General features: G+C 35.5%; 1 protein-coding gene across 1 annotated transcript in view; it reads right to left on the bottom strand.

Moving 5' to 3' along the window:
- The window catches only part of LOC110455233 (CD151 antigen-like), a 47333-nt gene that overhangs the window by 20277 nt on the left and 2635 nt on the right, over positions 1-24421 (bottom strand). Inside the window, exon 2 of the mRNA XM_021505227.1 lies at positions 4393-4593. Coding sequence (XP_021360902.1) covers positions 4393-4593 — 201 coding nt within the window. The remainder of the gene's footprint in view (positions 1-4392; positions 4594-24421) is intronic.

Genomic DNA, 24421 nt, shown 5'->3' on the forward strand with positions numbered 1-24421 from the left:
TTTACATTGTACAACCATGATCAATGGTAGCGAGATTGCATTTGTTTAATGTCCATATGTCATGTCTGCCCATCGTTAAAGTTTATCCGTTTATCATACTACACAATCATTATATATTCAGTGTGACCTACACTTTACCCTGCCAACGGTCTGATTTTGTAAATCTATGATAGAAATTATGTCCTCTCGCGATTGGTGGTTGCCGAGATTTAGCTTGGAAGAGATCATCCATACTAATTCCCCACTATGTCCTGCTGCTGACTGTTGAGGCTAAATACTATGGGGAGTATACAGAATTATATCTCCGTAACACTAATTGTTGCTATCACAGCAGCATATTGATTATTTTTAAAACCCTCTTTTTTTTCTCTACCCATGTAAATTCTATAGCTGATAAAGTACATTAAGATCTGAAAACCTGATACGGATCACAACCGCATCAAATCTGTTGTAATACAAGCAGAGCTTTTAAATTTTCTGCATCTGACCTGACCTTGACCTTAAAACCTTTGCTTAAAAATATATATATATTTTTTTATTTTTTTAAATTGAATAGATATTTAATTTACCATTGCCAGTATAAACTGAAGAGACGCAGCAAATATCCTTTAACTGTCTTAGCAGTTACAGGTAATCACTGGATATTGTTACATGTACAATCATACATTTATATAACACCCTGTGCGATTACAAGATGCTTCAAATTCAAGTAAGGCAGATTATAAATATTTATTCAACACAATCAGGGATTATGGAAGATTTACTCAAATGCATCTCTAACCATGTGATCCCTCTATTTTACCTCCATAAGTAGGAGTGTGTTTTTGCATGTGTGCTGCAGGTTGTGTAGGTGTTTCCTTTGTTGTGGGTCTGCATTTCCAAAGACTCATTTATAGTGCCATGCCCATTGTATACCACAGCACAAAAATGATAATACCAAGCACACACCATCTCATACTCCATTCTATGAAAGTGGAGTTGAGCAACGAGATACAATCGAAGTTGTATTTAGATACCACCCTCGAAAATTCAAAAAAAAGTCTACTAACACAGGTGATCTCTTAATAGAGATGGTAGCATGAGCAGGCTTGACTGTAGTGGCTTGCTCTATGATACAACACAGCTGTACCTACAACCTTACAGCCAATTATAAGCCAGCATAGAAATAAGTGTATGGGCGTATTGGTCGAGTGTTGAACACTGCGACCTTCCATGCAGGCAGCTGGGGTTCGATCCCCGAAGTCGTAGTACGCATGGATATTCAGAGAAAGTGTTTTGCTCCTGCCCACACAACTCCAACAACCCTTGTGGAGTATACATTGGTCTGGGGTGGATGTTGCGGTATCTGTGCTGTAGCATTCAAATGAGGTGGCACTATAAATGATACCGTTGGAACAGAACAGAACACATTACATCTCCAGCACACACGCAAGCATACACACATGTAGGGAGATATTAGCAAGGTGGCATAGGACTAGTAGTAAGCACCTGATAAGGCAGCTTCTGAAAATTCCTCAAACATTGTATAGATTAATGTATATATGCTAATTGTATTTATTGTATATCTTTGTACTGTAAAGCGCTAAATTTAGAGTGGCTTATGTTAGCTAGATGGGGCGCTTTATCAAATGCTGTATATTATTATGTGTCCTTTTTCTGTGCCCTCTCCCCTACACTTACCCCTGTGTATATCCATGTACATGGTTAAGTAATTAACTTCCATGCAAAAATAGTACCTTTATATAGTTAACAGTCAACTACCTGTTAACCCTCCAATTCATATTAGACTAATCTAATTCAAAGGAACGGAGAATCTGCTCAGTTTCTGCGGGGGTAGAAATCAATTCAATTTATTGATTCTACCCTGTGATTTTTTTTTTATAAGAGAATGGACACATTTCTTTGTGTAATAATGATATCTGCAGCAGGAAGTGCTGTCCATACCTTATAGGACAAGGTAATTCATGTAACATCCTCACTGTAATTGTGATGAATTTTACAAGAAATGATTGATTTTCAGTCAGAATCCAAACTTCATTAGCACTCCCGTCTCTTGTACTGTAAATGTCAGGAGATGCTAGCCCAAACCTACCACATCTGTCTGACATACAATCACCAAATGGTCCATTGTTTCATATTTCTTCCAGAAGCCCAACTGGTTTACAGATTTGCCTAGGTTAGGCAATCTACATGGAGGTTTTTAGCAATAATTCAATTGATTTTCTTTCCAAAAATGTTCTTAACTCATTCACCCTAATGTCACATTTGAACCTTACCAAATCAATAACCGGGCAAGTCCAGTTTAGATATGTAGGGGTGAATGAGTTAAAAACATTTTTTAATGAACTTTACAAGAATACATATATCCTACCATTTATTAATATTTTAGCTATTCATTCTCATATGCCATTTTCATATTTGAGTACTGTACTCCCAAATCTCTGAACAATTTTCAATATCATTGAACGAAGGGCCATAACTCTGTATATTGGGTCATTAGACCTGACTTAATACACAAAATTCTGCCATTCAAAGTCGTACTCACAAAATCAGGCAATTGTAGGTGACACAGAATATGACAGATAACCCAGAAAAGGTGTTTGATAGTAAACAAAGGGACATAACTCTGTTTCTAGTGCGGCATAAGACCTGATTTCAATAAGCAGCACTCTGCCATCCCAAGAGGTCCTAGCATACAAAACTTGGAAAATGTAGGTAACACAGTACAATGTATATACCCTAGAAAAAGTAATGCTTAGTAAAGAAAGGGACATAACTTTGTTTATAATTCGGCACAAGACCTAATTTCAATATGCAGTACTCTGCCTTCCCAAGAGGTACAGCTCCTATACAAAATTTGGCATTTGTATGTGACAGAGAACATGCGATATGGCTCGAATAAATTGATGCACAGGGAACAAAGGGCCTTAACTCTATAAATACATATGTAGTGGAACACAAGACCTGATTTCAATATGAGATACTTTGCTATCCCAAGAGGTACTTGGAAACAAAATTTGGTCTACCAATAGCAAGATGAAGTCAACACACTAGTTTCTGAATTTGGAAATGGATTTCATTGTATATAATGGTACAGGATATGAATCAACAGCTTTCATTCCGAAAGAAAAACACTACCTATCAGTATCCATACACATCGGACCAATGTAACGAAGAACACCTGGTCATTTAGCCTTTACTTTGAAGCTAGATATATTGCAAGTTTTAGCTACGGCCATTTAACTTGGCCGTGAATCAGAGGTCAAGGCCATGCTGGTGAAAGACTCTAGTCATGAACATACGACTGACCGACCTTTTTTGTCTACTTTGACCAAAGTCAATGTCCTAAAGATGAAAGCTATTATACTAATTCAAACAAACCGGCACTTCATACATTGTTAACCTCTCTAATTAACTTCAGGAACTTAGATAATCAGCTCAATTATCACAGACTCGCTTCTCTGAAGAATTTGAAGCAACAAACATGATGTAGTTGTCTTTACCTAAAGAGGTGTTTCCACATGTTATATCTATATTGTCGACTGGCTTATGATGATCAGCCCCCAATGACGCCTTTAAGCCTCTATTCAATTATCTTAGAAGTGGGTTGTATTTGTGTATTGCTTTTGTTATGTCTAACATTGGACATCACAGCTCCCTGAGAACAGCTGTCCCTTATATAGAAATTATTGATGATAGCAAGTCATTTGATACTTGTGTCTGTAGTTTATAAACCAAAAGTCACATAACATTTAGTACTCGCAACCAATAATACACATAACATCTGATTTGGTACTCATGTTTTTGTTGTGTACTCACCACAACAAGATACATATTATTTAGTTTGGTACTCATGTTTTCACCACAACAAGACACATATTATTTAGTTTGGTACTCATATTTTTGTTGTGTACTCACCACAACAAGACACACAACATTATGTTTGGTACTCATGGTTTTGTTGTGTACTCACCACAACAAGACACACAACATTATGTTTGGTACTTATGTTCTTGTTGTATACTCACCACAACAAGACACAACATTATGTTTGGTACTCATGTTTTTGTTGTATACTCACCACAACAAAACACAACATTATGTTTAGTACTCATGTTTTTGTTAAATACTCACCACAACATTATGTTTGGTACTCATGTTTTTGTTGTATACTCACCACAACAAGACACACAACATTATGTTTGGTACTCATGTTTTTGTTGTGTACTCACCACAAGACACACAACATTATGTTTGGTACTCATGTTCTTGTTGTATACTCACCACAACAAGACACAACATTATGTTTGGTCCTCATGTTTTTGTTGTGTACTCACCACAACAAGACACACAACATTATGTTTGGTACTCATGTTTTTGTTGTATACTCACCACAACAAGACACACAACATTTGGTTTGACAGCACCAATCATGCCAATGACCCCGAACACGAGGATGAAGCTGCCCCCGGCGATGAACAGGTACACATAGATACGATATTCCAATAGTTCCGGCGCGGCCTGCACATACTCTTTAATCCAAACATCCAACAGAAACCACAGTGAGAACCCTAGAATGGCTGCTCCTATCAGCTGTAATAAACAAAATACACAATTATTTTTAATACTTCATTAGTCTCAAAAACAGCATTTGAAATTAACGGTACACTTTAATCTCTACTATTAAATTGAACTTGTAAAGACAAACTCAATAATGTACATGTAAACTGCTGCACAACGGGAAATTTTCACCCAGTTAAACTTTCGCCCTTCGCAGGAATAAACCATGTTCGCCCAGTGTTGATTTCGCCTTTCACATTTAATTATCATGCAAATTATGTTGTTTGATACTGTTCGCTGTATTGTTTTATAATCGCCCTCATTACAGCGGGCAAAAAGGCGAAAAATTAAACTACAGCGAAAATTTCCCGGTAAACAGTATATTTTAATCATTGACCTTCAACTGTACATATGCACATGAAAATAACGAAAAGGTTGAGATCCTTCTTGTTGCATCAGGACAAAAGATTGATTTTGGTTTCTTCAACAGACCCCTAAGCAGACGACCAAGAAGAAAACCCTGATTCTGCAGGCAGCTCAACATTAGTTCCTTACCTCATACAATATACAGCAGGATCATTCTAATCCCGAAACCTGCAAGTGTCTGTTTCATTGGTGCCAAGGGAGATAACTGGTACATTGTATATATCATGAGTCTTAAAACAAGACATGTGTACAGGTACATATATTTTTGAGCAATAGTGTTGAAAATTTACAGAGTAAGTTTCAAATATTTCAGCCTTGACATATATATAAGTACCTAAAAATACCATTATTGGATTGAGAGATTTGCCAAGAGGGAGAAAGGTAGAGATGTGAAAGATAGAGACAGAAGGCTAGGGGAAGAGAGAGAAAGAAAGATGAAGTGTATATGTGATGGTGTGTAAAATTTTATAAAAAGTGCAGGTCTAGGCTCGTGTTGCCAATTGCTCATGTTGTTCAATGGTTAAAAATGAAAAAAAGTTTGGATTATAAAATTAAAATGGTAAAAATACCATATCTTACAAGGTAGTATTATACGCCTGCAGTTTATTCGGGACTTTTCCATAGCCATCATAAATAGCCTCTCATCTTTTCACTGGCACTGAACTGAATATGTACACATTTAAAGATCTCACTGGTGCTAAACACCGGATTAAAATACAAATATTCCAGGGTAACGGGAGGACTTAAGCACCGAGGTGGAAATCAAGAAGCAATTCACTCTGAATTTTAAACTTCCCATTGATTTAGTCAATGAATAATTAGTTTGGAATGACCATTAAAGAACCATTACATCAAAAACTATCACTAGCCGTGGCCATCAATGATTTAGTAATGTGGTGAATAGCATGGCATGGCGATGCTGTAAAACTGGAAATGGTTATCTTGATCCAGCTTTTTTTTGAAGTCAGTGGTTTTAGTAGTTTCCAATTTTTACTAGCTAGTATATGTGCAAATTCCACTAACCAAATATTTTTCAACAGGTTAAGTAATATCAAATTTTGACTTGTCAATATCGAGTTTGTGGTTTTTGGAACCAAAAGTCCACCAGTTGATTTCACTAGTCTCAGACTATTGCGCTACCCTTAATTTCTAGCCCTGCAGCTACATACTATGCTCAAACTGCTTGCCACAACTATATACTTCCACTATATAAACCAGTCACATATACATGTATATGTATATAATTCCAACTTTCCAAGCCACCTACTATACAAAGTCTATGTACATGGCTGCGATACAGGTTGCAGTTCACCTTGGTAATTTTTTTCTATTATTCGTCTATTTACATGTGTAATTACCTAATTATAATAATGATATATATCAACATGTGTGCAAAATGCACATTCACATGTGTAACACATGTGTGCCATCTATGATGGCAAGCATTTCTCCAAAACTCATTATGACTGATCACAGGATGTATTTAGAACAGTGCGCTATTGCCAGTGTTCAAGAGTTACTCAAGATTCAACTGTCTAGCTGTCTCGGTGCAAGCCTCCAGCTGATGGCTCAAATCTGCTGACGCAAAACTTCTGTGGACATCCGCATGGCAAGCTAGATTCCGATTTTTGATAAACATATTCCTGGTGGACCAATATGTAAATACATACTGCCGAAACAAGACAAGTAATCAGACGGCTGAGTTAGACTTTCCCTCTACAGTGGGACATAAACGGGTTAGCTCAGCCATGCTGTAATTTTATTTTTTTCCATATATCTTCTATCTGACACAACAAGTACCATGGTCACGAGCACAGGGACAAGTCGGACGTTTACCAATCACAAACCAAAAAATCGCAATATTGACACACTTGTAAAACTTGCTATCAGCAACCGGAGGTATTTGTTTAACTTCAATATTCATTGTACTATGTAAATAAATGCTTATAAAGATATTTGCATGTAAAGTCAAATTTTCGAATTAATTTTTGGACACCTGTAATGTAAAGATGCACCCATAACAAAATGCACAATAAAGTCTATATAATCAAAAATTGTATTTTGTGTTAATTTTGATTTGATATAAATATACAGTGTGTATATATATATACATGTACATTTGAATATTATGATACCTAAATGAAATATATGTTTTACAAAGTTCTACAAAAATTATCATTCTAAACAATAGATTTTCAAACAAACGGATACAATCAACATACGATCATGCATATTCATGAGCACACGGACTCATATTTTCTATTTCAATAAATGATCGTGAACAATAAAGCACACAAGGGGAATATTGATCAGTTTCAGCTTAGATTATTTTATTTATACTATATAGGGCTAACAGGTGCACTGTGTGAGGTTTCAGGACAATAGGTCATATTACTCCACAGATAGGGTATTACAACAAGTGTGGATTAAGTTTGCAAAGTCATTCATTCCTCACAGGGAGGATGATGCTGCCTTATAATCCCCCCACAGGAAGGGTATAGTGCCACAAAAGTGGATTAAGGATGCTCGGTTATAATCTCCACAGGGAGGGTTAAGTACCATGATAGAGCAGATTTAGGATGGTAAGCTTATTATAGTCCCCACATGGAGGTAAGTACATGAACATGTGCCACAAGTGTGGATTAAGGATACTAGATTATAGTTCCTAGAAAGGAGTTATATTAACTCTTTCATCCCTGAAATTTCATAATGAACTATACCAACCTTTGAACTGGAAGAGTTCAAATGTGTCTTCAGGGGTGATTGAGTTAAGCTTAAATGCTGATACTCAAGGTTACAGGTATAGCATAAATCACAATATGTGGCATTGTCATACAAACGAAGGAAAAGAACAACAGAGTGGTCGGTAGTTCATTAGCGCCACACAGCCCACCACACAATAGCTTGTGATTGCATATCGCTCAGTGCCTGCTAGAAATCTTGCTACATATATCCCCATCAATGTAATACAAGCCGGGTTTATAATCTGTATTGATTGACTTAATGGATATGTCTTGTCAGACTCTCACACTCTGGTGCAGGTTTGATTTTAAAATGACACCCGCTGATCTCTATAATGGCAGTATAACCAGGAAATATTTCAGACAGCTCTATTAGTATTTTAGATCTCAGATAAGTTGTGACAGACTTTTTCTCTCTAGATTTTCCTGGGCTTTAATTGCTGGCTTCGCAATAAAGAAACACTGTTATTATAATTTGAAGCTTAAGACTTAAGGTAGAGAGTCCTAGTGCTTTTTGTATCTCTAATGAAGAAGAGTTCCAATGTGTAAGGCATTTTAACTTAAGATCTGTTTCTCTATTTGTTGTTGCAAATAGTTATATATTCAAAAGAATTTTTTTTTTTCATCTCCAACACGTCTGGGCTCCACCATGGGGATTTGACCTTCGGGCCTGATGATTATAAAGATTTATTCTTTGAACTACTGACCATGATCTTTGATTAACACTGTATTAATATTCTTCTGCAATATTAGTGGGAATAATTTCTAAATATTCCCTAAAAAGGCCTGTAAACTGTAATTGTCTTTGAAGAAATAAGGAGGATAATATTCTTATCCATATATAAAGTAAAGATGGGGTAGGGCTCTCCAATTTAATTTCAGTAAAATGCACTTAAATGCATTATTGACATATTCAGAAATCTGGCATAAACAAATATGACTTCTTAATTAAAATGTCCTCTATAAATACATAATTGGATGACAGAATCAAAATAGGTTTTGAGAAAATCCCCAATCACCACTTATGATAAATGCTCATGTTAGCTCAAGAATTAGCCTGAAAATAGGCTCATGATCATGAGTCTGTAGACTGGTTGAAATAATTAACAGAAATTTAGAAAATATCTTGTAAATTAAAGACTGATCCCTACATGAAACAAATCATAAATACAAGATGTACATTTCTATCCCTGAAGGATCATTTCATGACACATGGTTGAGCAATATAATTGATGGATTTTACGTACTTCTGATCCGATCGGGAAGGTATACAGAAACTTGAACCTGTCATTTACATAATGTACTGCTTGAGTCGAAGAATTTCTTGAACCAGCTGTCCTAAACTGATTACGTACAAAGTAGATGTCTACCTTTGATTTAGGTAATTAAACAACAGAAATACCAACTTTCCTATAGCAGACCTGCATCTTTTGATAAAACAAAATCTCATCAGTGAAGCTGGAGGCAGAACATTTGGATCTTGATTTTCTTAACCCTTTCACCCCTAAGTAACTTAAGTAGACTCTACTATACATTCATCTGGATGAGTCCATTATGGTCTACAGTAGTGAAAGGATTAGAAATGTCACCCTAGTAAAATTTACCAGTCACTTCCGTATGAATCAGTAGTGAGAATTCAGGTATTATGTAGAGCATCAGACTAGAAAAGCAGAGGTGCTGGGTTCGATCCCCAGTGGTGACATAGAAAAATAATGAGCTCTGTTACATTTTTTGGTGCCAGCGTTGGGAACACAGAAATATTGACAAAAATATTTAGCCTTGCTGTTGCAAGCATATCTAGATCTGTAACCCCTAGAAAAACCAAACAAGTTCTTTCCTGGAATTGGGAGTATGACGTTGTGGTACTATATGTAAAAGCTGCTTCCTATTGCCTCAGCGAGAGAAAACTTCCTGTTTGCTCAATCAGAGGTCCCCGGTTTAAATCCTTAGTGGAAGCTTTGAAAAATAATGATATTTGTTAAGGATCCTCGTACCACTGGCAAAAACTGTAACTAAGTATTGGACACTGTTTTCTGCGGCATTACAGCAGCTATATGCAAAAGGGTTTCTGAAATGAAAATCATATCTTGCAGGACTTTACTGAGAAATAATAAAGATGAAATGAACAAAATGTAATCACCAACAGTGTTCTGAGTGTAAAAACCCTGGATTCAAATGCAGGACTTCAGATTGTTATAATATCGCTCTAACCGATTAAGCTACCTCTTCAGAGTTATTATTCCGTCTTTTCGTATTGCAGAGTTATCTGCTCTTGATAGCAGGTATTGATTACGTCATTTGTTTGTGAGAGTAACGTCATCACGACGTAATTTTCTCACACAAACTAATGACGTAACAATCAATGCCTGCTCACAAGAGCAGATAACTCTGCAATACGAAAAGGCGGAATAGACATTGGTATGATTAAGCTGTGTGTATACCTTGTCAAACTATTTTTTTATTACATTTTTGAGTCTGCTCAGAGTCAGGATTCTTGGATTATATAATAAATTCTATGTGTTTATAACAAACAAATGAGAAATAAGATTCTGTCAGGATATTATGATATGGCTTCTGCATTCTGTCAGTGCAGCTAGGTCGGGGTATCACTGGATCATTATATATTAAATTACTAGATATAATACTGACAAGGATCTGTAGCCAGCTGGCTTCTCACCATCAAATCCTGGCTTCGAATTCCCTTTGGTGTATATATGTATTCTTCAAGTGGATGCATGCGACTTTTAAACAAGTTGTTTAATGTTTCAAGCAAACACTAGACTGAACATGCAATGATATTGAAACACATGACTACTCAATTTTTTGCTTCAATACCATACTGTCATGGGCATATCGTGTAAATGCAAACACTAGCATTACGTTCTGGTATAGGCGTTTTCTTGTTGTTTTACAATACAAACAACGCACCAATAAACTTAATTTACGAGACAATTTTTTGTTTTTATTTTTTTATTTATATATATATTTTTTTAAATTCTCGATATAGCGTTATAACTTCCTTCTATACGCATACTGGTAGATGTAAATATAAGTAAAAGACAACAATATCTAACCAGTATATACAATATTTATGTGTACGTTACATCTTTAATTTACTGGAGAGGAATGACAGTCAGCGTAACCACATCTAAAACCATTTCAGATTGAATAATGGTACAAGCGTGAATACCCAGACCACGCAATTCCCTACAGTACAACATTGTGTCATCATATATCATTCTTTATTCCCGTAAGTGTATCCAAATACAATGGCTTCTAAGATAATTGTAGCAGGAAATCCTTGAAACAGTGGGATTTTCTTTGCTGGTTAAGCGTCGTAAAAAAAACAATAATTGCAGTCATGTTTGCACTTAATGCCTGGAGTTCTATATATGATCCATGAATATTTCATGACATCGTTTATGTATCGACAGTACCTAAATACAGGTCAAACAGGCTGACACATGCCGGAGAAGCTCCGTGATCACGGTTGTACATGCTTTTATGTAAATCAGCTGTGTAGATTTATACTCTACAAGCTTTAAGTCACAGTATTTACAGTTTACTTTTAATAGATCAGTGTTACTCCATACAACCTAGGACACCCCGAGCACTCTATATCAGTTAGAAACCAGACCAGAGTTAGTGTTACACCAAAGAAGATAGGATATTCGACAATTTATATACAAGCCTAGATCTATACAAGCTGGATCCTAGGCCCATGCAGAGTTAAACAACACAGGTTATAGCCTCAGGCTAGAGTTATACTGTACAAGTTGAGATTGACCAGAATTACAAGTTTTGTCTCAGAACACAGAGTTACACTCTGCAAACCAAGTCTCAGACCACAGTTACATTAAATTTATGCAAGCTAGAAATCAGACGAGAGACTTAATACACTCTAGCTACATTTGTAAGTCTCAGACCAAAGTTTTACCCATAAGCTAGGACTTAGATCAGAGTTACATTATACAGCAAGCAAGGGACTCAGACCTAACTTACACTCCACAAACGAAAATAGAAATGATGAGCAACACCACTGAATCCGGTTCAAAATGTAATGTTTGATTTACATCCAACATGCCGACATGTTTCGGCCAAAGGGAGGTTGTCTTCAGAGCACAGTTACAGGATGTTTACATGACTCCACAAGCTAAATCTCAGACCGCACTTACACTTAACAAGCTAGAACTCAGACCAGAATTATTACACTATATAAGTTACGATCCAACTGATCTTCATTATACACTAAGTGTTATTTAATGCCCATGGTGATTAATTAACATCTGTATTTTAATCAGCAAATTGTGCAAGTTATGTCTCGGACTAGAGTTACACTAAATTTGCCAAGACTCAAACCTAAGTGACACTTAACAAGCTATTTTATTTAATAAGTCTCGGACCAACATTGCATTATACAACTTAAATCTCAGTCAATTTTAAACTTTAGAACCTTGATCTTAGTCCGTCAGTTACAATCTACAGGCTTGGTCTAAGGTCTGAGTAATTGTTCTACATTCCACTCTGAACATAGGACTTAGTCATACTCCCCAAGCTATCTAAGTCTCCGACCCGTGATACGGAGTTGTGCTCGTTAAGCTATAGATCTCAAGCCAGCGGAAGAGAATATTACATTCCGATGTGGTTGATTATGCTCTACAAGGTCTCAAGCTTGAGAAAAAGCAAATTACGTTTGACAGAGTCTCCAGCCGCAGGAAAAAAGACTTAATCTATTGGATCAATATGTGGCTGGGTATAAGGACAAGGCCGGTCATTCTTGTCGCCTTTGTTGATGCTCCATTGGATCGCCAATAGACATAGATACAGGGAAAAAATGCAAAGACTAAAATTAGGATTGAGCAGAAACAATAAGCAACTATTGGGCAATGGTGTTCTCCAGGGATCAGGGCTCGATTACTCCTTGATTGCCTAGTATTCAATTTGACTGAAACTGATTGAAACATAGATGTTTCTCTACAGAAGTGTAAGCATGCTTGGGTTTAGCTGGCAATTTAATTCAGTAGACTATAAAGTTTGCTGCCAGCTCAGCATGTGTCGGTACGGCACAAAAGCGATCAATTTTCTGTCCCCAATCGGCCCTAATTGTGAGGAAGGTCCTCTGCCTCAGATTACGAAGACAAAAACCGAAACCGCTGAACAATACTCCGAGTACATTATACCAACAATTAAGCTACAGGTTTCACTTTATTTGATTAGTTAACTAAATGTTTTTATGTCACAAAGCTGGCTTGACATTTACTGGGGGACAAGAAAGACGTGGAATCCCAGGTGTGCACAGTGTCAAATATCATACAATGCAATCTACATACTACATTCTCCTCTGATTTGATTACAGTATGTACAGTTTTACTGAACATGAGTCATGATATAATTTTTTCCTGGATTCATTAATATTTCAGTTAGAATTAATTTAAACTTCAAATTTTGAAGAATTATACTAATGTACATGTAGATTTTTTTATCTTAAAGACTTCCAAATTAAAAAAAGGGAAACCAAAGTCTTTAAATCTCTATTTTTGTATAGGATGGTGACATAATATCTGAAATTAAATTAAGATATAGATAATGCTAGTATACATGTAAAAATATTTCTGGCTGATCATTGAAAATATTCCTTATATATTATGACGATCATGGACCACCAATGGTCGATTGCATTGTAAAACTTACATACTTTCAATGAAAGACATTATCTGGTCTGGGTCTGCCAATAAAAAAAGCTTATTAATTATTATTAATCACATGTACAGAATATTGGGAGACTTTCGCCCGGTCAAATATTCACCTTCACTGGTAAAGTCGATTTCGACCCTTACATGTAATAATCATACAGTGTATATGATGTGCCGTGTATTGATAGTACATTTGCTGCCAGAATAAATGTGTGCTCATTAATTGTGGAGGGCAAAAAAGTCAAAATTTTCCTGCTATACATTATTATTTCAGAACATTTCATGAACTAAATTTATAATTATATAAAAATCAATGTTTTGAAACAAACATTTTAAGCCACATGCATGTGCAAAGCCTTGCAGAGCAGTAATAAATTTACCTACAAAATCAGATTATCAGCTGGCACATTCAATAAAACATTTATCACCTATAAATATCAATCTGTTGACATGAATATGACACATGTCCGTGGCCAGCAAAAGAGCAGGAAGTAGTTTGTTCCACGATATTACTTGCACTTTTACTAAAAAACACAAAAAAAGCTTCCTGCAGAAAACAAGTGGGGAATAGTGGGGAAAATTCTTAATACCGGTACTTGCATTCAAATCATAACATGTTTGCAATGATAATCGCAAAATTAGTTTCAATTTTTAAAGCAATATATGTAAGTAAAGTCAGCACATTTTTTTCACTATTTACGCAAAGGACTTTATAATTCTTCAATAAAAATACCTGAACTGCCTGTGGTTTTAAGTCAGGAAAGGTATACATCTTGTTACAAATGTAGTTTTCTCTCTCAATACCAGTACTGTCATCAAATGGTGTAACAATACTGTATACAGGAAAAATTTTGCTGCAGTTTCGTTTTCAAATTTGTCGTCTTCCGTAACGTGGGAAAATTTATCATTACAGCGAACATTAGAAAACAACATAGAAATATGCATAGTAATTAAATGTGAAGGGCAGAATTAACACTGGGAGAATATAGATTTTACCAGCGAAGGGTAAAAGTTTGACTGCGCGAACATTTCCTTGTAAACCGTATTACATGCATCACATGTACGTAGTCAAAGAATTTTCAGGGGGAAAAAATTGGGAAAATTTTGACCTTTTAAGTACAGGATGAAATGTTATATAAGTGCACTAATATAATGTACCTAATAGATATAGTTAATTATATCAAAGTGGGATCTGTAATTGAAAGCTACACAAAAACATTGTAAAGCTAAATAACCATAATTTGTTTCCCAGATGGGGATCAATACATTGTACTTCACCTCCCGGTACTACAGAGAGAAATGTCACCTCGGATGCTGGCATACCAACCCTCCACTGTAATATTAATGCACTAGATGCTAGTCAGCCTAAATCATTCACCCCTGAAATTTCATAATGAACTTTTCCAACCTTTGGATTGGAAGAGTTCAAATGTGTCTTCAGGGGTGTATAAGTTTTAATCACTTGTGAGACATATATGATCGAGCCAATTCTGCATTTTAGTAGTTTGAGTTATTTATTTGCAAATAATCTGCCTTCCTTTTTATAACTTAATATAGATATGCACATTTAGCACTGAACTAGTTTACACTAACATAGCACAGGAACCAAAGGATCACAAGGATTTTGGATTACGTTCAAATCTATAGAGTAGCTACATTTTATAGGTCGATCTAGCTTCTATAAGCTAGCGTACATGATTTCGGTAATTATTGGGTGGTTAAACATTTACCGTTAATGAAAGGGTTGTAATTGGTCAATAACAGTAAATAGTTTTTGTATAAATGTGACAAATATCCACATGTGTTGTACATAACAGACCTATCAATTACAGGTTGAACTTTGGATCACAATCATAAGATATCTCCTTGGTGTTTTTTTGTGATTCAAATTTTATTGAACAATCCATAATTCTTCAATTCAAATCTGTAGTTTGTATATCTTCATCTTCTCACAAATGGTAAGTTTAATTAATGATATTCATTGATTAGTAAAAAAAAAAAAAAAACAGAAAAATATTCCACAATTTTTTTCACAAATGTTAACCAAAGGGATGTATATATGGCAGATTTTAGTTTTACATAGGATTATGGTGCCTTCTAGCTTCGCGCTAGAAATAATTTCCCTTCATTTTAAGCTCAGTAGTGTAGAGCATCCAACTAGGAAGTCTGGGATCGCGGGTTCGATCTCCGGTGGAGTATATTTCTCCCTGTCTGTTACAAATGGTGTACATGTCCGTAGCCTTCCCTTTGGTGACAGGAAGTTAGAACATGGGTGGTTGTGGTACGGTGTTCAAGGGCAAACACATTTTAAAAGTGGGGAATATAGTCTGGCAGATTTTAATTGTTGTAGGATAGCGGTCGTCATCTAGATTCATGCTAGCTCCCTTTACAATGTATCTCAGTGGTAGAGCGTCCGACTCTGAATTCCGAGATCGCATGTTCCATCCCCACTGTGAAGTACACTTTTCGATTTCCTGTTACATATATACCTAAGTGAATAACTGATATTGTCTATAAAAGAACAACATAGCAAAACTCGGTTGAATTATTTGTATATTAACTCATTCATCCCTGAAATTATATATAATGAACTATTCCAACATTTGAATTGGAACAGTTCAAATGCGTCTTCAGGGGTGAACAAGTTAAAGCAATGGATCAAAAATTTAGAATAGCATGCAGTGTACATATAAACTGCATGAAAAACTTGTTTTTTAAATCCACTCTGATTACTTACGCCCACTGAATCACTTTCACTTTTTTTTATTCCAACTTTGAAATTTCAGGGTATATAAAAAGTGTTCTCGTATCCTATAATAAGCCAGTGGTAATTTTCCCCTCCGTAATGTGCCTGTTGATGCGACTCCCCCTGGGGAAATCCTCAAGTCACAGGAAAGGAAAAGGAGGCAGATATATATAGGCACCAGGCCAGCTTTTCTTCAAAGCCTTGTTATCTTAATATAATACTACACATGTATTTGTCAAAAACTCAGATAAATACTCAAGTATATATATATATATACATACTGTATGATAACTATAAATGAAGTGATAACTTTCAATTTCATTAACTTTTAAAAATTACAAGAAAAATGTACATTTCTTAATAGACCTATTAGCAGTACCATGTACATATGCATGCTACAAGTTTTGATGAACATCACGCTAAACGAATGAAAGTAAACATCTGAGCTATATCTGCAAAATTAGATACTCTCTAAATCACGAAAATTTAATCTGTGTAAATTTAATTACCTTATTTTGAGTGAAAATTAGGTAAATTTATAATGAGAGTGACAAAAATAACTAGCTGCATGGTGTATTATATCAAAACTTTGGAAACATGTTTCCACTTTTTCAGCTAAAATGTTCATTTAGACTTGTGAAACACAGGAGGAAATCTTTGTATAAATTCATATATATCTACACTGTTGGAAACATTTTAAAACAGCCAGCATGAATCTGACCATACTTTGAACAGTGTGTCCGTTCCCCCCCATGCTACTCCGAATCAATACGCTGATCCAGGAACGGTTCCACATAAAGGTCAATCATACTCCAAGATCGGCATCCATATATACACGGAATGTCTCCGAGAGAAGACACCTTTAATCTTGTAATTTGTGTACAGGTAATTACAGGTCTACTTGCATTGGGAGGCAGTGCTCTTCACACATGCCGTCTACCATAGATTTTTACTTGGGGGGAAATAGCTTGTACAAATCTAACTCATCCCCAGACCTACCATATATACAGCAAAGCCTCGTTATACCGCCACCAGGCCATTTGTCCAGAGAAATTTTGGCATTATAGAGGGGTTTGGCAATAAATTGAGGAAACTTTAACATGCAAAGGAATTCTTAAGAAAAAGAGAATAAACGGACGAGGTGACATATGGAACAAGGAGCAGTATATTGAGGCTTACTGTAATGTGTTCACAAACTGCTCGAAGACATTGGACATTAACTTCAAGTTTTACTTAACGTTGAATATTATACAATATATGAAAACATAGGGTGATGATGCAGGCATCAAATGACATCATAATTAAAACTACATAATATAATAGGCCTGAATGCTGCAGTTTTATACACTGCAAAAATCTTCTCAGGACTAAGATTAATAATATACTGCAAAATCACTAATTTCTGTGGGTTTTATAATTTCTTTGACTTTTAAGTAATCTTCATCCACAAACCCACATGTCCTCGACGGAATTACAAGTTTGATATCAAGCAATTCTCCGTTTGAGTGAGTACTTGTAATCCATGAATTCATGTATCCACGAAAATGGTGTTTTGTCTGGAAACCACAAAAATGTTGGCCCCACAAAAATGTCGGATTTCACAGTAGATGTACTTCTATCATTTATAATGAAAAATAAATTGCATCATAAACTACCTAGCTAGCATACTGATGAAGTGACCAGAGTTTTGCTTAAATCTATGTAGCTCTTTAGGTGATGTCACCAAGAATGTTAAGTAAAAGGGCATTAACTCTGCAAAAAAGTGTTGAAATTGAAAATAAATTTTGTAGATGACAACTATCTTAAATAAGTATATTGTTAATTTAAGCGTAGCAAGTTTCATTAAAACATTATAGCACTTCATGAGAAGTAGTTTAGGCAAACTAGTGGCTACAGACAGATGGACAGACTGATTCATGTAAACTCTGGTATAACTTCATAATGAATATATTGAGCATGTTTCTGCAAATATCTGCAATCACAATTGGTGATAAATATCGATAAACGTTTATTATTATCGTTTCATTGTGTTAGAAATATTGTCCCCTTGCATGCATATTAGTATTCTACAACTGTAGCTTTAAGACAGCTGTTCCTATATTTACAAACTCTAGCACTTATTTCCTCACAATACAGCTGTGTATATGTAAATTTTTAGTTATATGCATTCTATATAAAATCAGAAGAAAATCGATCACACAAATATCTTTATATGAGCAAGAAGAATGAGAACTCATCACAGATCTTTCCTTATAATGATTTTTTACTTCGGTCACATTTCCTTCCTCAAATTAGCACCACTGTAGCGGATGTCATAAACTGTTGAGATGCTTATCTGAGTGCTTATATTATGAAGTGGGCCACCAAGACATTCACGGGCTCCACTCCCACATTTGTAACCAGATCATGCAACAATTACGCTTTTGATATTAAATCTTCAGAAATTTTAAAGCCTCTTAAAAACTTGAAGTAACAAGTGAAATTTCATATTAAAATTGGGACACATAGACACAGAAGTCATAGAACGGTTTCCCAGGAATAGAAGATATAGCCTTATGTATAGTATACAGCTAGGTGCTTTTATTAGTCTGTGGTAATTTGGGGGGAAATATCTAATTTGTGGAATCGGAAATATCTCCTGCTGAACTCTGATCATGATGGGTTTTGGTTATAAATCCTTCTGAAAATTATTGGTAAACATTTTATTACAAATCTGGTGAATCTTACTTTAGCAATTAAATTCAGCCAGTTTTCAGGTCTTGAATGCATTATGCAATGTCCTGTATATATTATGTGATAATATAATATGTTGCATACGTAACCCCAGAAGCTGTAACTTGTTTTCCCCTATAAGAGTCTACCATTCAAATCAACAAATTGAATCAAGAATGGATTTTGAAAATTTTATGCTTTGGTACTGTGAAATTGCTTTGCACATATATATATATATATATATGTTGAGGGCATTTTTACTGACACTGACAATAATTGCGTGAATGGATATATTTCACTCGTTTTAAAAACCTCATGAAATATAACCATATGCACATTGACCTTGTGCAATCTGAAATATCAGATAAGCAAGCTTAACTTATGATTGTTCATCTTCAAACTCTGATTTCCCATGTCACTATATACACACCCCCCCCCCCCATTAACTTGATTACTATAGTGTAAATGCAAATCATTCATCATAGTTTCAAAAGTATTGAAGTTCATAATTAAAGGGGCTGGTCGGGGAAAAAATTGCATAAAATACCTTCTTATGAAATATACCGATTCAAATTTTGCTGAAATTCACTCCCTAAGAGTTAAAAATTTAATTATATTAAAGAAATCCTAAATCGTCACCTGACAGTCTAAAACTCTCAATTGACCCAGATCAGTGATGTAATTTTACCGCACGCGCGTCATCAACAAGGCCAAATGTAAACATCGCGGCGAAAGGAAAAAGTTGCATGCAATAGTCATGACAGGCACGAGGTATCAATACCGTCATATATAACAACAACATATAGGTAGGAATACTACACTTGCATCATACATGACCTTTGAAAACAATTATTTACGTCTAATATTGCTGTCTTGTCGCTAGTTGAGTCCGACATGGCTGATAGACGGCGTGCTATTGTTGTTATCTTCACTGCCTCACTTTCGAAACATCCACGTGACATATATAAACAGATCTGCGCTAAATTTACGCGGGGCTTCCCCGAGATTTCAGTGGTCAAAACTGGACATTGCAAGCAGATCTCGACCATCATATTGCCGTGGTATAACTTTTGGAAGGCCAGAGAACGCATTTAGACCCATTTATTTTGTATTTTTTCCCCCGACCAGCCCCTTTAAACATGTACATATATTTGGACCTAAAATGATTGTATATACACAATAAATAAATACAGCAATATTTGTACATTTTTCGATTTTTTTCCCCCGAAAACTCAACAAAAGCATTTTGTGAAATTTGCGTTGAACTCTTGTTAAACTAATTTGATTTTTGAACAGCTGAGCCCAACACAACACAAAGTCATCACTTGTAATTCTTCAGCAAGCAATCATGAATTGTTTCCATACAAAGGCTAGTAGCTACTGACATATTCTTTCTGATATATGTATATCGCTATAAGCAAGCCTTTGATATAACAACCCATTTATCATTATGATGCCAGAAATCTTTTAAAAAAATCTCTTGACAATCAGCTGCAGGGCATATGTCGTTTTCAAAGTCTGCTAGCTAGATTTCAAATAACAAACACTCGATCGTTATGATTATTCTTTGTGTCTGGAAATCTTCACAACCATGCAATATCTCGTTCATATTACTGCAGCTTGAACCAAGTCTTTTTGAAATGGTGAGCAAGTTTTTGATGACAAACCAACTTATAAAACCTATGCAAGCATAAGGTCTCTTTGTTGTCGTTTCCCCTGACAATGCTACGTAATAACAATACTAATTGCGGTATTCCCGCTGCAGTCCTGCCCGTGTGTTTTGGTGTTGTTAGATATGTAATGGAAACCCTCCCCATGGCTTGGCACTGGTGCGTGGACCTGTTTTACGAGAATATAACAGCTCCGGTGCTGATGTGTTTGTAAAACCATCTGGAATGAATATCCCCTTACAAGAAATTATTCTACATAGACTTCCAAAAAATGTTCTGAGAGGGGCTAATTTAGAGTCCAAAAGACATTAGTGGTATCAAATAATATAAGTCTGTACGCGTTTTGTGCTTCCTGAAGTGGTTCTCTCTGTAGCTAACAGCTGTAGACAACAAAAAGATAAATATTATATGGAGACCTTGTTTCAGATTTGGATAGTCTACAAAATCACCTTTAGAACAAGTACTGTAGATATATGCTTTTACATAATAATGAACCTCCTTACCAAATGTGGGTTTTTTTCAAGTTTACATTCCTGAAGGACAATACATTATAATGCAGGAAAGGACATTATATTTTGGGGTCATAGTAAGTTTTGAGGAAGATGAACAATTCAGAAAATCCTGAAAGAGCAAAAGATATTGACATTGCAAATCTAAGGTTAATGTTTCTTGCAAAATGAAATAACTCTTGGAAATTTGTTTGCCAGCATTGGTCATTGCATGGCTTCATCGACTCATTATAACCAGGGTCCAAAAATACAGACAGGAAAAACACTGGACATGGTATGTACTAGTAGTACCTGAAACTATAGTGCAGCCATGATCATGGTCTGACTTACGGGAAAACATGACTCAAAATTCTAATTTCTTAACTCATTGCAGGCCCCTGCTCACTGTATGTATGTAAAGTGTTGCTTCAAAAAGCTAGACATTTTTATGTTGTAAACCTGAGGCTGATGACAGACACTAAATTTTATGTGGAGACAAAGTCATAAAGTGTCTACTTCCTCTGAAACTGCACCCATTATGTATACGCTTCTGTAGTCTTTAGGATGCTGAATAACAAGTACAGTAATATGCATAAAGGGAAGATCACAGATCTAGAAATTGTACATATATATAGTTTAAAAGTGTATATTTACTTTTCCAACGAATTTTTATTATCCCTCACTTGGAAAATAATAAAATGAAGGGAAATCGTCTTTGATCTTCTTTAGAAATGTGATCAACCCTTTACATGGAAAATTGATTCCTAAGGTTTTAATGATGTAGCAGAGGACGCCATATAGCCCTCATACAAAATCAATTGTGTGGCTACCACATGAGACCTTAGGGCCTGAGGTACAGGCACATCTGCACTTAACTCTAGTAATTGTTTCAATTGTTGAACATTTCATTAACTACGGCTGCAGAAAGCCTTATCAAACTGTATCATGTATGATACTAGGAGGGGCTGCGGTAGTCGAGTGGTTAAGGTGTCTGACATTCTGCTACCACTACCCCTCATCCACTGGGTTGCGGGTTGGAGACCTATGTGTGGCAGTCACCAGCTGGTACTGGCCGGAGGTTTTTTCCCAGGTACTCCAGCTTTCCTCCACCATCAACAAACAAACCAAATTTTCATGGAGATTATTATTGCTTTTTTTGTAATGAAAACCTTTCTTTAAAGTTGTAACTTAAAAGTTACTGTGCCACATTCTGTCGGGAAAACTTGTGTTAAAATTGAAACTTCATAAAAAGTCATAGATATCATAAGCATATTTGCATACACGTTAAAAGAGTTAAAATTCCAATGAAACTTATATATATTGATGTCAAATATAAGCTTATGTGTGCAAAGCTTTTCTCAACTGCTTCTTATCGCACCAGACGCAGGTTTGAAGCCATGTTTATGTTATTATCATGCATAAGCGAATTCGTGACTATATTCTGACAGCTACAAATATTTCCCATCATTGTATTACATGCTTACATGGCATAGGAATCGAATGGTATTATTACAGACCAGGAATCAGATATACACTGTGATGGACTCGGCTCTCTGGATAGGGTAGTCTCTGTCATAGGCCTTTATACTATTGATTTGGCAGTCAATGTGAGGCATTGTCTATATATATATGCATGTATACATGTAACAGGTCATTCAACTCTGTGTGTTACGAAATCGAGAGTAAAGCAGCTTGCATCCTTTCAACCTGTATACATAGTACTGTATATATATTAACTCATTCACCCCTGAAAACACATTTGAACTCTACCAATTCAAAGGTTAGAACAGTCCATTCTGAAATTTCAGGGGTGATGATCATGAGTTAAGCATAGACTTCCAGCGGATCTATATTAAGACCAAATAGAAGCTTATGCATTTGCAACCTGTTTGATAAATTCTAAACAGATATTTTTTTCTAATGACATTAAGTAAACGTCATATGCATCCTTTTAGATAGATATATATATGCAGATAGCAGGTCTAACTCTACTGCAGTAATTAGCTAATTTAAGAACCTGTTTGACCAAAATTTAGATAGTAGATACAGTACTAGTACATGTATATGTTTTGCCAACAATGAAATATAAGCTTTTTAGAACCTGTTTTATGCATCAAATACAGACGGAAGATTTATTTTTTCTAATGAATACATACGAATAATAAGATACATAATGTCCTCTAAAAAGCTGGGATCCCTATAGCTTGTAGGGGTGTGCAATATCATCTTAATATTGGTTATATCAGAAATAGTTTTTTGACAATGATATATCGCGATATTTCTATCAAATACCAATATTTAATGATATTAATAGAAAAATAGTTATAAGTTAAAACATGTTGAATGCAATCCAGTATTTTCAGCATTTTGACTTTTTTTTTAATTTGATGTTTTGCACTCAAAGATTTTTTGATATTTTATTCTGTGACATGTGTAAAGAATACACTATTTAAATGTTTTTGATTGTTATGTTGTTAATAATAACCAAATAATTATTCCAAAGCATTTTGATTTCTTGATTTTTAACCTTTGTTGAACTTCAAAAAAAATATGAAATGTTGTAATATATTGCAATGATTTCAGAAAAATCACAAGCTTGGCAATAACCAACCCTAATCCCTTGCATCATTTTGCATCCACATGATGCAGTGACTGCATCAACAGGTATTGTGAGGGTTTACATAAATTGGAGCTGGCGGTAAGTATGTGTGATCAACTGATACTGTTCTACGTATATGTGTGTTACAGATAGACGGTACATGTATTTGTAAATGTTCATCAAGTAATAACACGGGAGAGATATGATCATGACAGCAATCAACTTGTACAACCATTCTGGAACGCTCGTTATAAATACCAGATACCTACAGACACATTCCAACGACGATTTGACATAATATATCCTGGTCGCAGGCACCAAAATGTTTGGTAGTGATTCTTCCCTCAGTATACAAAAAGTACAATGTACCAAAAAGAAATGGATCGAGATATAGCCAATTTTTTTTTGACAAATCCACCCAAAGAAAATTCTCAATGCAGATTAGATTATATAGGATTAGGAGACCCCCAACCAGGCTTCAATAACACCAACAGTTCTTGTTAACTTTTCTTGTCATTTTGTGTTGTACAACATACTCCAACCATACCACTGTAACTTGACTTAAATATGATGAATGAGATATATCAGTCTAAAAAGTGGAGTGTCAAATATCTCAACAGAACCACATGTATAACAGACTGGTAGTTTATAGGTAGCCAGTTATCTTGAACAAGCTATCAGAGATAAAGGTTAATCAACGCACCATCTTTCAGATCAGTGTCATACAAGCGTTTAAACACCAGTTGGTGAGTAAATCCAGACCATCGCAGCCTATCGAGTTACAGA

The sequence above is a fragment of the Mizuhopecten yessoensis genome, unplaced genomic scaffold, assembly GCF_002113885.1.
Source record: "Mizuhopecten yessoensis strain PY_sf001 unplaced genomic scaffold, ASM211388v2 scaffold8183, whole genome shotgun sequence".
In the NCBI taxonomy this organism is placed as follows: domain Eukaryota; kingdom Metazoa; phylum Mollusca; class Bivalvia; order Pectinida; family Pectinidae; genus Mizuhopecten; species Mizuhopecten yessoensis.